This window comes from Triturus cristatus, chromosome 9 (genome assembly GCF_964204655.1).
Source record: "Triturus cristatus chromosome 9, aTriCri1.1, whole genome shotgun sequence".
Lineage (NCBI taxonomy): Eukaryota > Metazoa > Chordata > Amphibia > Caudata > Salamandridae > Triturus > Triturus cristatus.
The window spans coordinates 934,883,407-934,899,083 of NC_140592.1; the positions used below are offsets into that span (position 1 = coordinate 934,883,407).

The following is a 15,677-nucleotide window of genomic DNA, read 5'->3' on the forward strand; positions in this document are numbered from 1 at the left end:
TTTTGGTGGACGTCCAGCATTCGCAAAACTCTAAATAACACCATCTGTCATCAAAGTAATTCTAAAGATCAGTTTCGGGTTTTTAAAGAAGAAGCTGAAATGCAAGATATAATTGCCTTATACAGAGAATGCCGGGATTGACTTAGAATGTAAACAAGCTTATAATGCGAAAATGAATAACAGCCAATTACTCCAGTTATACGACCCAGTATTTGACTCTGGCCATTAATTGAAGGGCGGGCAATTAACAGCGATTACTGCCCTCAGCTTAGAGCCATAAAACATAAATTCAACACGCGCGTTATCTTGCTTGAAGAAGCGAGTTACCATAACCCATGGCTCACATATTTCAGTTTAAGCTTTTGATGTATGCCACTTACCATCCACACCATGACGTAAGAAAAGATAGCAATCCACAGTGTAGACATCATGAATGTCAGCATGAACTTATTCTCCCAGCGAGGTTTGGTGCAGTTGGGGATACTGAAGTATAAGATGCATATCAACGGCCAGGAGAAAGCCCACTTGCACTTATTCGTGCAGGAATCTAAAGAAAGAGGAGAAGAGAAAACAAAAGTATGTACATATGTATGTACATGAACCAATAATAATAATCCACATTTGTAAAGCGCAAACAATCACCAGTAAGGGTCTCTAGGCGCTGGGGGCCGTCGGGAAGATTAAGCAAGCTATTGCCCAGAGTCACATGGTGCTGGGCTAATCTGCCGCCGGCACCGGAAATCGCGCCGTGATCCCCAGATTCCGGCGTCAGTCGCCCTGCCAGCGGCGCCACACCTTCTACACAACATCCTACAGCTGCACTTACACATCAGCAATGCATGCTTTTAATGCTGAACCAAATCCTCAAAGAGGATCTTGGGATGTGATTTATCAAACTATATCAAAAGGGTTTCAGGAATAATTGTATTTGGGACAACAGATATCCCCAGTGCCTTCTAGATGCAGCTGTAGGCATGTACATTTTTTGGCATATATTTAACTGCTAACAAGAAAGTTCCAATTGATCGCAGTTGCATCATGGAACTGGTGGTAACTGGTGCCTGATATGTCTACTGGTGTTAGTCAATTTTAATACTTAGCCAGTAGAGATTTCTGTGCATTTTCTGCTGGGCATGCATGGTCTAATGGCCAAAAGACACATACTTTGCAACAGATTCAGTAGCCGTCAGGAACTACTCGAATCATTACCAATGCTGGCATGCGAGAACATAATAAGTGTTGAGTCTGCAGAAGGGAGGGATATTCATGCTACTGTTTGACCCTATATGAAGACAAGTTACTGTAGTAATTACCCCCAAGAAATACAGCTGAGTCCTAAACTGTAGCCAGTGGAGGCTTAAGAAAATTTGTGACAGTAAAAACTTAGAATCGCGAGAACTCCATTACCTTTGTAAGCCTCTCCACAGGCAATGGCGACCAACTCAACTCCACTGATTGTGTGAGCATTGTCTTAAAGTGCTAAGGGCTAAAGGCATCTCAGCACTGGTACAGCCCTGTTTAACTTTTGGTAAGGAGAGAGTACATTGATAGACTGTAGGCTCCTTCTCCAAAGGAGCTACATGGACACTGCCTTCAAGATTCCAAGCAGGTAGCCCTGGAGATTTGTCTCATCGATATGTAATGGCCACCACATTCTCATACAGCTACTGTGAGTCAGGTGGTGAGTCTGAAACTAACAAGACCCCTTGGGTAAAAAGAAAGCACTTACATAACACTGAGACTTGTTATGTTTAAAGGGCTGCTTTGTGAAACAGGTGCGCATCACATAAAACATCTATGGCCCAAAGCCTTACAAAACTAAAACCTCATTATACATCCAATCACCTACCTTCCCTACCCTTCCAATATACATAAGCTTCAAACTTTGACATCAAGACAAATCTACCTGTCTGCTCATTTCCTTTTAAATACCCCCTCATGCAGCCCCAAAATGTCAGGCTATATACCCTTGGGCTTCATTCTCTTCTGAATGTAGATCAAGCAAGACAAGTCAACTAGACTGTGCCTGCCTTTTCCCAATACCCCCGGGGGACAGAACTCCCTCCACTCAGCTATCCCCCAAAGACCTATTCTGCAAGAGAAACTTACAGCACAGGGACAACCAGGTATTTGAGACCAAGGACACACACCCATCTATAGAAGACCAACAATAATACATGGAGTCTTGGGTTTCAGAGACAGCGATTCAAGACCGCTTCACAAGCTTTACTCTTCTGCAATCAGACAGAGAGAGAGCACACACAGCATTGTGGAACATAGACATATTGGGTGGCATTGAAATAACAGCTACATAGTCAGGAGCATGTGTGAGTGGAGAAAACATGGATAGGAAAAGAAGGGTGAAATGAAACAGGATTGCCATAGTTTAGGAAAATGGCAGCTATAACTGAATACAGTTTATCACTGACAGCAATGTGATCTGTGAACCAATGATAGTTCCAACATTTCTGGACCTGGTGCTGCCTGGAAAAGTGGCACCTACAATGGTTGGGAAGTCATGTGTCTTTTCTTTAGAATTTCCTTCCATTTCCTTCCATCTTGAAGAACCTGCTTGTTGAGTCCTCATCAGGCCCAGGAAGGTCTCACCAATACTCAATGTCTCTAGTGCATCTGCAAGGCGGTGAAGCTGGTGATCTGTCGTTTCAGGGCAGCAGCATGAGCTCAGGCTAGAGTATCATCTTCACATCTGTTCCCAGATGACTTGCAGGATCAACTGGGAAGCAGACAAGTGTGTGGCAGCTTGTTTTTGTGCATCCTCTTGGATGTTCGAGAAGAGCGCTGTCTGACTGTGGGTTATTCTCTGGGTTCTAGGTGTTCTAAGTTCTAACAATACAGAAACCCCAATTGTATTGTTGGTTTTCTGTAGATTCCATCTAAATTGTACAGTTCACAGCCACCAAGGGAAGACATAACACCAGTGCTGCAAGCATTAGACTGCTTGCCAACAGCCAGATGCTCGCCTTATTTTAAGTACTTTCCATCATCCACAGAGCCATCCGGGAGAAAAGCCTCATCTACTGATGAAATTACATTGCTAGCCCCAGAAAGGACACTAGGCTCAAGATTAGCACCTTAGCTCTTCATTCCTTCCCACCAGGAAAGGACCCTTATGGAACTGCATTCTCAGTGCAGACAGCAAAACTATGGAACTCCATCCCCGGCAAGATAGAAAATATGAAAGGCCATCTCACATTCAGCAAAATATCATAAAATGACGAGGCAAAAAATGAGGTCCTGCAACCTGTCAAATGAACAACACCCATAGTAAGAAAAGAACAAACTGTGTAAAGATGTCCAGAAAGTCCCACAATCATTTCCATCGGACTGTATTGTGCCTGGAAGTAGTTAGCACAGCCTAGACTACAGAGTCACTCAATGCCATTGGGTTTACCACAGTTACAATTTACCATAGTTAACTATAATCCCTTAAAGCTGGGCGACAGTTAGCCCTTTCAGGTGACTCTGAAAAAAGTACATTAACCTGTTTGCTGGCTGAAAGTGCCAGGACGCTGCCATCGATCTACCTAAGCTAAAGCACTCAATGCCAAAGAGGCCATGCAGGCAGTGCATGAGGCCAGTGCAATTTTGCGCAATATAAAACTCTGTAAAATAAAAACATTGTCATGCGGCTCTGCTAAAAGTGTTATAATTCTGTGTCTGCACATATCACTGATATTGTTGTAGCCCAGAGTGCACCCTATAGATGTGTGACATTGCATGATTAGGATTGTGAAGGTGGGCCAGGGGGGCTGACACCATGTTGCATTGAATAAGGGTGCCGTGTGGGCTTTAGAATAGGATGTGTGCATATTATCGAGATCTGATCAACACAAATTGGGACTAGTACTGCTAGTAATATTGCCAAGTGGGATTCCTGCCCAGAACTTCATGATATTAATGTTCCATTGTTTAACATGAGTGTTGAATATAAATGACATTTCTCGACGTCAAGTGTGAAGTCTCTCCTCTGTATCATGCGGAGTATTTATTGTGTTTGTTTGCTGGGTTCTTGCTTTACACATTGCTTCTGGAGGACTGACTCCTGACTTGTCAGTCCCAATCAACCCAATGGTGAGCACAGGTTTTATAGTGTGTGAAATCACGTGTCCTTGATGGGAGCCGTGCACTCTGCCTGGTTGGGCACCGCCTCAGCCAACTAGACAGTGCCGGTTCTAACACGTCACATGCCGTGGCGGCTTGCAGAGGGAGTGCTGTGGGCGGTGAGGCGGGGGAGGGGCAGGGTAGGAGTGTAGTGGAGTCAGACATACGACGGCATGGAGTAAGGTAAGTAAATAAATAAATAAAACTATTTTCCTTGCACTCGCTGCACCGCCCGCAGCACTTCCTCTGCGAGCCGGCACTGGCCACATGTTATATATACCCTGTATGTGGCTTAGGTTGCTGTTGTACATGGACCAACATTAAAGTCTATTATAACATATACAAGATAGATCCGTGTACAGCACACATTCTGAACTGATGTATTTCTAGCAGCTCTCAAATGTGACGATAAAGGAAAAGGAAGCACAGTGAAAAAAATTATTGTCTAAGATCACGAGTTTCCTGGAATCATATTGTGCAATGCATAACAACAGGAAAATGTGAATGCTTTATCTCTCCAGGGACTGACTGGCATTTAGGGCAGTACAGGCAGTGCATGATGATCTGGTCTGACAGGTCAGAGTGTCGGACGTTTTTTGGGCTGTTTGTGGATCTGTTTTATTGTCTGCTGGGTGGGTTTTTCTGTTGATTTCCCTGATAATAAAACAAAAATTGCCTGCAGAACCTCAAATCCTTGCAGCCCTCCATACCTTGCTAAACAGTTTTAAAGTGTGTCTTTACAAGCTCACAACTCCCCCAATTTGCAAACATGGGCCACTCTATTAGTTATATAATTCACTAATGGGGGCATCTTTTATTTTTGTACCCAGGCCTATTTTCTGTTCCGGTCCGTCCATGTCCTTCTCCCACTTTACATCAAAGGTTAATGCTTTGACTTTAATTCTTTGAGCAGCTACATTTGTACAATGTTTTTAATAAATACATGTACTACATGTTAAATCGACTTGAAACAAGAAACCTCTCTATAAAAATGCCGGTTGGGGGCTCGATCGTGACCGCTGCCCGAACAGGAGAGAAACCCTAGGTGAGGTCCCCCAACCTAGGCAAGTCCGATTCACAGGTTGCGACCCTCAGAGGTGGGGGACACACCCATTGCAGAATCTCATTCTACCTTATGAGGCACTGCTGAACTTGTGCCTTTGTGTGTGCCCAGAATCGTCAAGTTCAGTTAAAGGAAGGCACATACTTTATACCAATGTTGATATGGGCAGATTCCCATGGCCGAAAAAAGAGACTGTTTTCAGAAGAGTTCAGAACAGAGTGCTAGGGGAGCTAATGGAGTTCACATAACACTAGTGAAGTGCTGAGCTCAGCTGCCAGAAGAACTTTCACACACTGCCAACATGGTGTGGGCATTTTGTGTTTGTCACTACCCCCTGGGGTTTGGCATTTGTTCAGGTGGACTAATGACAATTACCTTGCAGAGTGCTGTGAAGGTCCTCAGACAAACATCATTGGCATACCATCCCTTTTGAGCACTTTTACAGCACTCTGCTGGGGCTTCACTTTCAACCCATCCAGAAAACCGACAAGGAGCAGACTGGGCAGCACCTCTACTGCTGCAGGAATTGCGGGAGATTGAGGTAAGAGGGTGGGTGGCAAGAGTCACATGAAGGTTTAGCCTGTTTTTGGCTCGAAGTTCCAAGTTACCTCGAGCTGACCCAGAGCCAGGCATCCGACCCGAGCCTTCAGGGGTTTGCTCACCTCCACTGTGCACCAAGTAAACCCCCTGGGGGAAGATTTGTGAGACGCATGCGTAGTGTGTTAATAATCATGATAAACATTTAGTTATTTATGTATATTTCAGTGGGAGGCTTGTTTACAATTGTTCTACTCGTTATTTCATCCACAATTTTAGGGGGCATGTTACATTAAAATGTTATTTTCTATTATCATTCATTAAATTAATTTATTTACTTGTGCCTCACAGTCTAGCTTTTAGAAATTTAAAACGGCCAGCACTCCGCATGTTATCGACTCTCAAATTGAGACTCAGTAATTATCATTGAGGTAAGGGCTTCACAGAATATGGATTTTGGAATTTTATGCTAACCATAGTATTCTTTGATGTAGATTTCGCAAATACTTAGCTTGTTTAACTCAGATTTTCCATTCCATATTTTGTCCAGATCGGTCAAAGAGGGGAACATTTATTTGGTTTTTTTAACAAGTCGTATGTTCAAGTTTAAGTCCCGTAAGACTCAACGACTGAGATACAAAATTGCAACAAACTTTACATGAAGATTGAACTTTACTTAGAGAAGGCTATTTTTGTGATTTGTGCTATGCCTGTTCAGTAGTGTTTGATATGTAGTTGATTTGCATTACAAAAATATTGTGGGCTGGTTTCTGAAGATTAATGGTTTTCACAGCTGGGTTCAAGAATGGTTTGAAGGCCATTTTTAGGTCTCGCCTACACAGCACGCATGCGCTGCGTAGGAAAAAGACCTTTAGCCATCGCTACACTTTTGCAGGCAAAAACGTGCATGCGTTGCATTGCTTTCAATGGCAACGCGTGCACATTTGGCAGCAGCGCCATATGTTAGCAATTATTGCGCCTTGCTGCTCGCTCCCGCAAGTGAAACCAGCACAGGCCCCCTCCTCTCTCCCCTCCCCCTGTTGCCGCGTGAGGCGCGCGCGGGCTTGTTATTCCTTTGTATGGTTGCTGTAATTAATTCTGGAGCACTTCTGTTTCTACGGTTAATTGTGAACTCTTCATAGTCGCTTCATGAATATCTTGCTTTAAATCCGCAACCCCGCCATTCAGATCACAGAACAGAATGTCTGTGTCCTAGACAGCTACGCCTGCTCCTTACCCCTCGTGAGCATCGAATGAGCCTGCTTGGATCAACGCCACGCAGTTGTTGCCCGCACCAAGAGATGCTAAACAGTAACCTGCTTAGCTACTTTCGAAAGCGCTGATTGGCTTAGCCGGCCTTGTTTTAACATGGCTACTCCACAGAACGCACAAAAGGCTAAATAGATCAATATCGTTCGTGTAGAGTTTCACCAGATTTGATATGCACCCCTTCCCCCCGCAAATACCACTTCCACTACGGGCGTGACAAGGGATCTGTCCCTTAGATTAAAGCGTTTACAATATATCTGAATTGAGGTATAAATCGGGTCGCTCACAAAGAAGCGGAATCCTACTTGTGAATTTCCAGATACCATAAGGCGCATGTCCCCTAAGGCCACGAGGAACACAGGCTATCTGAGCACAAGGACACATGGAGGACAACTCGCTTCGAAGCACATGAAGTTACCGGCCCACAGGAAGGGAGTGCGGGCACGTGTCCGGTGTCCCGTCCATATCCCTTGGGATGAATGCACATAAATCCGGTTTGCCACCTGCACATTCTGTGATTCTAAAATATATTAGGCTAACGAATATTCATTTCAATGAACACTTCTACATAAATATGTATGAAGCCAGCACTGCACATGATAAAGTACGTTCTGTCAGAGCAAAATAAAACTACACAAGAACTTGAAAACGAATGTGAAAGAAAACATAGTCTAACAACTTCGTAGTGAGAGCAGCCTAACTCTACTCATCATGGGCACTCCGAAAACATAAGGACATTGGTTTTGGCATCTCAATTACTTAAAATACCAATGGATGCAGGCTACGATTCTTTAACGTAAAGTGCCAAAAGCATAGACAGTATCATTTTCGAAACTTGTATGGATAAAAAGAAAAACAATGTGTAAGAGAGTGGGTGAGGTAGAGGTGTGTGTGTAGAGAGGGAGGGACGCAATGCCGTTGTGTGAGGAGACAGACAGGCGACCCTGATAATGACATGGTTGGACCAGCATACACTAGTAATGAACACACCGCTGGTTTGTCGGCTAAGACGCGCATCCGATGCATGTACATGTCTACCTGTGCAGATGTTGGGGCTGGTCTTTCAGAAGTGGTGCAGTGCAGTGGTGCCTCGCAGAGGACCCCTGCAGGGGGCCTCCCACTGACAACAGATGCCACGGAAGCACGTGGCTCTTGCGGTATTTTCGTGCGCTTTTCAAAGCAGCCTTCACGCGAGGCCAGGGCAGCCTTCCTTCATCCAAAGGGCTCTGTGCTGAGCCGCGCCCCTACTCGCCCACTTGTTCCCCGTGCCCAGGGCTAGCATTTGCCTACGCGAGGACAACGCAGGGCTGCCTCACCTGCATGTGTGTGTTTGTGCTCAATCTGTCCATACTTTTAAAATCTGAAGGTTGGGACCCCTTTACAGCACTCTAACTCGGTGCAAGACTGGAGAGCCCAAGTCCTGTAGAAGGAGGGCGCGCACCATGGCCATACCCCAACAGTGCTGCGCAGCTCCAGCCCCACCTCCCCAGTGGTTCTCAATTGTGGGACAGAGTGGTGGCCCTGCTGCCAGCCGCATCTGCAGACCTCTCCTTTTCCCATGAAGCCCCCCCCCCCCCACTTTTGTCTCCTGTTCTACTACAGCCCCGTGGCTCCCAGCCCTCTCCGACAGGCGTGTGAGCTCGACGCTGAGTGCGTAGAACTGAACCCACCCTCGCCGGACTGCCCACCAAAGCTACTACAGGGTGGAAAACAAACAAGAGGAAGAATTATCAGAGGAGAGACATGTAGCAATACAACTTTGTGAAGTTAGAAGTTTTTTATGTGCAGACACACCTATAGTTGCGGCCTAGCGCGTTGAGGCTTTGTTTTGAAACGAGCGGTGCAAACATTCAAGTTCATGTACTTATTCGCAGTATTTATCAAGCGCCGAGCTTCTCCAATGTGACGTTAAAGTAATAAGCCATGACCGACTCTGCGAGGAATGTTCATAATAGTGATATTTTTAGCACTGATAACTTTATTCTCAACTTTTTTTAGCATATATTACCGATTCAATTGCACCTTCCCGCTGGAACCTGTGTCGCACCATCTCAATAAGTGATTGCAGGTGGCTTGAGGTGCAGGGAGAGTAATGGGTTGTAGAATTTCTACTTATAAAATAGCGCATCGACGACCAGGAGATGATACCATGGCGCTTGCCCATTGGCATCTCTGAAGTTTGGAGGACAGGGTCATGTGGGTTATGTCCAAGTTCTATTTGTCATTGTCTGCACATTCCCCTCCCCCCTCACCATAGCTATTGAATGTCACCCCCATACCCTGAGGAGACGCAGGAAAAAGCACAGAAACGGCACATTGCAACATTATTGCCTTTCACTGCAAATGCAGCATTTATATGTTTAAAACAATACACGAGCATCCATCCATCCATCCATCCATCCGTCCGCCTGCCTGCCTGCCTGTCTATCTACATGTGTGCCCCCATAAAAATGACTTCTGGAGACTCAATTAGAGAAGCCACTGGGCTTGCCTGCCTTTAGAGAGGGGCTCTTTGAGGGGTGAGGGAGGCTTTCAAAACATCCCCACATCTGCGTGGGAACAAGTGCATATTTACCCTGGGCTGCTACCCCCAGGCTGGGAACAGAACTCTACCTCTGTATAGTAACAACAACTATTTGGTTAATAGCGGCTAACCGCCCAAATTTCGAAGCTCTTCAACAGTTGCCGTTGCCCAACGGTTCTTATTGATTTAACCCGAATGGGGAAAAGCTGAGTGGTTCTGCTGAGCTCTGAACCCATGACCGTCAGATCTCTGCGTCAGTTAATCAGATGTGTGGCAAATGATGGTATTCGAACCCCTGACAGGTACATGACCCACGTTTGTAGCTCGGTAGTGGATGATGAAAGGCTGAGTGCGCCGGCTAGGATTCGAGCCCCTGCCTGTGAGATGGCACATCGATCTTTATGAAAGATAAAATGTGGAGCGCGCGTGTTGGGTTTGAAACTGTGATGGTCACTCGGATCTCTGTGGTGGATGCATTCCTACACTGAGGCAGGGGCAGCTGGTGACATTTGAAAGTGGTGAGGCATACCATTAGTGTCGTACTGCACTGCGGTGAGCGAGCAAGCTCGAACATCTTACAGGAGGTTTGGGGGGGGGGGGGGGGAAGGGTGCTCACCCCAAGAAAATTTTGAAAAAAGAGTGGACAAACGGTGCATTTTTCAGCAAATTTGAGGAAGCAGGAAGGTTAATAAAGCAATTAGTGCTGGGCCTAAACTGCCCTCACAGGCTTATCTACAAGTTCTTCACCCAGGCTATACAGGACTGCACCCGAGAGCCAGTGAACGCAGATTGTCCTTCGGTCTACAATTATTTCTGTATCTGAGAGAGAGTGCTCGGTGCAGGATGCTCTGATCTGGCAGAGAAAGAATGACTTTGGATGAACTTGGCATATGTGCACCCCAGAGAAGAAGAGTGAGTGCCCAGCATGCCAATGTGTGCAGACTCTGCCTATTTATTGCCCGCTAAGCAGAAGAGAGAGCAGGGCTCCAGGTTACCCCAGGGGACTGAAATGCATTTTTATATGGAATCCTGCCAAACACCAACTGAGCAGAGTGGGCTCAAAACTCTGTGTCTATCTCAGCCTGTGTGCACACCTACACGTACATTCATGCAGCGATGGACCCTTCGCACTGCCAGATTGATGATTCAGCGACAGTATGCAATCTACCTTGTTTTAAAAAGAGATTGGTCATCAAATCAGCTTCATAATGAACATACGCAGACTATTCGAACGGCTTCACAGTAAACATTCATCATCATCATGCCATCTTACGTGCTCCCATAATTAACACACAGACCACCTAAACGGCCCTTGACATCAGAGCATATGAGCGAGCCAATCAGCTCTCTTTATCAATACACACGCGCAGAGCAAATCCAATAACAGCGGGGTGAATCTTTGTCAATCATGTTGTCCAGGGTTTCGTCAAATGGAACGCCCCTTATTCCATCTAAGAAAGTTCGATTTGCATCATTGACCTGAGGGCTGGGTTACTTACAGTGCACTGCTGGTGAAACTTGGGACAAAGGCGCCATTCAGTTCATGTTACATATTGTACAAGTGTCGTATTCGCTCCATTTCTTTTTGTCGTGATCAACATGCCTTTGCAAGTAACTGCAATTATAACTATTCCTATTTTATCTCTGAAGATAGAATATAAAATGTTTTTGCTACTTAAAAAATACAAGGAAACGTCGATTTTTTTTTTTTTTGCTGCAGTGGTCGCCACAAAAAGAAATTAGCAAAAAAAAGCATACGTCCCACAATATGTAGAATGATGTTAAATAGCATCTCAGGGGCAATTAGTATCTTGATGGGGTCTTTGGTGAGAACGCTTGTACGGTATTAATGAATGGCGAGCAGGGTGGTTGGCAGTGTCAAAAAATGCCAGCGTCATCCAAAATTACCCACTATCCATATCAGAGAAACTAAATTGATGTTATTTATGGTAAAGAAAAATAAATACAATAGCAGTGTGGGGAAATTAAAACATTAAAGCGTTCATGGTTCAAGTAAACATTGTGTATTACACAGGGACGCCTCGAGCTATACTTTCAGTGCCCACTTACATTGTTTATACCGTCCATTTATAAGCCCTGCCAAATGCTGCTTGCAACAATCACAAGACATCTACAAGCACCCCAGTCCCTGGGGCGTTTGCAAACACAGACTGCCTACGACTTGAAGTGGCATTAGTCGGCAGTTTCTGAGGCAGCGCTGGAATCCCTCAGGCAGCAGTTAAACAGGCTATTAGCCCAATGGCATTCAAGGCACCTTAAAACTCCGGCTACCAGGAGTTGCAGCTCGCAAAACTCGTGGGGGGAGGGGGGGGGGGGGTGCGCGTGGGGGGGACCGGGGGGGGAGGGGGTTTAAAAATAAAGTTTTAAAAAAGCTTCAACTTACCTGACCGGGTCCGCCGCCTCTAAGTGTCTGCTTCTGGGCCAGGGTCCGCGTTTGGCGCCTTCAACATGCGTCGTCTTCTGCATGAGTGGCTGCACTGGCTGGCAAACTCTCTCAGCCAATCCTGGCACTGCTCCAGCAGCACCAGGATTGGCTAGGCAGGGGTACTCCTTGCCCACCTACACATTAGGAGACAGAGGTTTGAACCTGTGCTCAACCCTCGCTCTCCTAATGCGCAGCCGCAGCCTGAGCAGACACTAGTGCGCATGACTGGCCGGTTGCAAAAATTTGCTGACCTTCCCCAGTAATGCGCACTTGTGCATTGTGCTGCTGCCTGCCCGCCCCTGCATGTCAGTCAACATGATGCCGGACCGCCCACCCCTTTCAGACTCTGAAGGGGGTGGGCGGTCCGACGTCATGCTGACTAACATGATTGTCAGTTCTCCCGACCCTCGCGTCTCTGAACGTAAGTAAACTGAGAGTTTACTTAAGTTCACAGACGCCGAGGGAGCTGCGGGCGTGGGCGGCTTGTGGGGCAATGCCCCAGTGCCCTAATGGATGCACCGCGCTGGCACTAAGGTATACGTCTGTAGAGAAGAACATTTTATCTGCTTTATCCGTACATGGTGTTGTTGCTTGTTCAACAGTCCCAGAATACAAACGGATGCTTCATTCAAATGGATGAGCTTCTTGGCAACATTTTGTATGCACAGTCAAGGACTGTATGTGTTCAGAGATCTCGCGACAGAATCCCACTTTATAATACATTATACATTCAACAGCCTTCTGCTGCATGAAATGACGTGCTTTGTTTTTCAGAGCATCGCGTGGACATACTTGTCGGTTACGTTTTAAAAACACTTCAGCGTGCATAATTATAATTTTTTAAATCTAGGAATGCTTTGATGTCAACGCAATTTATGATTGGCGTTAGACATGGCCTTTGGATTTTAACAAATATATAGATTGATATATATATCTACTTAAAGGACTTTCAGCCAGCCCTCTTCATCCATTGGCCCCTTGTCGTCCAACTCATATTTTCTTCCACCAATTACAGCGTATAAAACGGGGCAATGGATCAGCTCATTTCAAGCATTGGCTAACTTCACTACTCGTTCACAATTAGAACGTTTGCCCGCTTCAGTGTCAGGGACTACCATGCCAATGTATGTTTTTGAGACCAAAAATAATTTTGTTTGTATCCATTTTTTATATTCTCGATGGACCAGCAGCTCCATCATCTGAAATACTTTCCCAAAACCATGACAAAACAAGCACCACAAAGCCAACAAGCATTGGCATTGCCAATAGGTCTCGCCTTCGGGACCTTATAAGTATTTAGTTATGCAGCACAACAGCATCAACTGTTGCATGGCTAAACACTTATAAGGTCCCAAAGGCGAGACCTATTGGCTATGCCAATGCTTGTTGAATTGGAAAGCACGCTCAATCACCCATGGCACCAAGGTAGCAGCTTTTCCTATTGTGCATTCGGTTTGTGAGCGACATTTAAAGGGTTTTCGATCCGTTGGAAAATCCTCTTTTACACACCGGAGAAAAAGCTGAAAATAGCCCTCAAAGTTCGAGACTAAAAGCATTTCTTGAGCTCACTCAAAAAAAGATTTCGAAATATTCCAATAATTTTTCTCTAACCAACCCCCCCTACAAAATATTAAATGAGTTGCCCCAGTGCCTTTGGTGTGCATTGGAATTTTCTTCTGTAGTTGGCTCTGGGACCGCAAGAAAGGGGAACAGGGAGTGGACGGAGACTGCTCAGAGCCCCATGCACTTGGCCAAAGGCCTTGAGCAGCAATCCTAGTGTCACATGGGGTGGAAGAGGGCTGCCAAATGACTGGGCACAGTGGACTGGGGACAGGGCGTGGAATGTGCCTGCAGGCCATGGCCAGCGCGCACAACCAACTGCGATGTGCAATGACAGTTCACATTGGGGCCATGTAGAAAGGGCACATGGGATGACCAGAGGTCGGGTACGGCTGGCTCTTGGCTGCAGGGACTATGTGGCTAAGGTCTACAGCTCTGTATCCAGACATCGAAGCTGATGGCTGTGTAAAGTGAGCGCTGGGGCTATGGTACTGGGAGCAAGCCACAATTAAAGGTCGTATCCAAGGCCCAAAGATTGTTTTTTTGCACGGGAGAACAGCAAAGGAATTGCCTTTTAAAAAAACGTACGAGATTTTTATAAAGTTCCATTGTTTTCATATCACTTCAAAAAAAGTTTTCAGTTCCATAAAATATAAAGTTGAATAGTCCATGTAGAGTGTTCACTATCTTATAAATGTGCACACATTCTGTGCCCTGGCTATACTGTTTCTTGAGGTGTGAATGCATCCACCTGGGTTCTTAGAATTGGAAATTCCGGGGGGAAAAATATTTTTGTTAGCTTTGAGATTTCTATCTGTAATTTTCCTATGAAAAGTTCAAAGAAACGGCTACAACGAGGCGAATGAATTCAAATAAAAGTATCTCTGACAAGGAAAAATGGAGCTGTATAACCAAGCATTACTGGAAAAATGGAGGATAAAAATTTAATAACAATGGCAAGCCTACAAATGGTGGGTAATAGCATTTTAAAAATGGATAACTTGCACTCTTCAAATGAAATTGATACTGACACAAAGTGTTGTATAGTGCAAACTGGCCCAGTGGCCACATGAGGCAGAAAGGCTCATGATTGGTGGCAAAGAAGATGCTCCTTGAACAGGTGATTTTTCAGCCTTTAAACAAACTGCAAGCACGGTGGGATGAGCCTTATGTGCAGAGGTATGCCATCCTAGCTTCTGGGCATCTACTTGGAGGAGGGGTCTCATTTAGATAGTATTGAGGTCTTCTACAAAGAAGTGACTGATGCCTTTCACCGTTCGGAAGATAACTCAAGTCTCGTAGGTCCTACCTCAAAGACAATCTCTCTGTTGCAGAGAGTACAGCCCTGATAAACCTAAGCAAAAACAATTCATTGGTGATTACAGAAGCAGATAAAGGGGGAATGTTGTGCTAATGAATAGATGCGACTACGAAGCAGAAGTTCATAGGCAACTCGAAAATGGGATCCACTACAAAAAATTAAAACAAAACCCTTGTGCTCATGTGACACTGCACACCAATGAGAGAATAATACACTGGAGAGAAATTGATCTATCAGATGAAGAATTCAAATTTCTATGAATCGTGAATCCCAGGTTTCCCTGTCTATACCTGTTGCCAAAAGTCCACAAAACGGGGCCGATTCCCCCAGGGGCTGCCAATCATTTCTAGGATTGGGTCCCTTACAGAACATCCATCACAATTCGTTGATTCCTTCTTAAAACCTCTAGGACAGAACCTCAATTCCTTTGTGAGGGACACTATGGATGTTCTGAGTAAATTTGAGAACCTAACCTGGGACGAATACATGTGGTTCGTTACTCTAGATGTGAAGTCCCTCTACACATGCATAAAAAGAGACTTTGGTGCTTTGGCCATAAACTTCTTCTTAGAAGCACGAAGATCAAACTTTCTGGAACACAATGAAATACTGCTAGAAATGATAGAACTAATTCTTACCAAACAACTACTTCCTATATAACAAAGATTGGTACCAAAAACTACAGGGGATGGCCATGGGCTCAAAATTTACGCCATCATATGCGAACCTCTTTATGGGGTGGGTGGAATATACCCATGCCTGGACCATAGGGGCAGCTGAATGGAATGGACAATGAACATCCATTTTTGGCGCCACAATATTGATGACATGATCA

General features: G+C 45.2%; 1 protein-coding gene across 2 annotated transcripts in view; it reads right to left on the reverse strand.

The window, feature by feature from the left end:
* LOC146799097 (sodium/potassium/calcium exchanger 4-like) overlaps window positions 1–15,677 on the reverse strand; it is a 611,785-nt gene that overhangs the window by 58,192 nt on the left and 537,916 nt on the right. For both annotated transcript variants that reach the window (XM_085626506.1, XM_085626505.1), the window contains exon 13: window positions 381–547. In XM_085626506.1, the coding sequence (XP_085482632.1) occupies window positions 381–547 (167 nt within the window). The remainder of the gene's footprint in view (window positions 1–380; window positions 548–15,677) is intronic.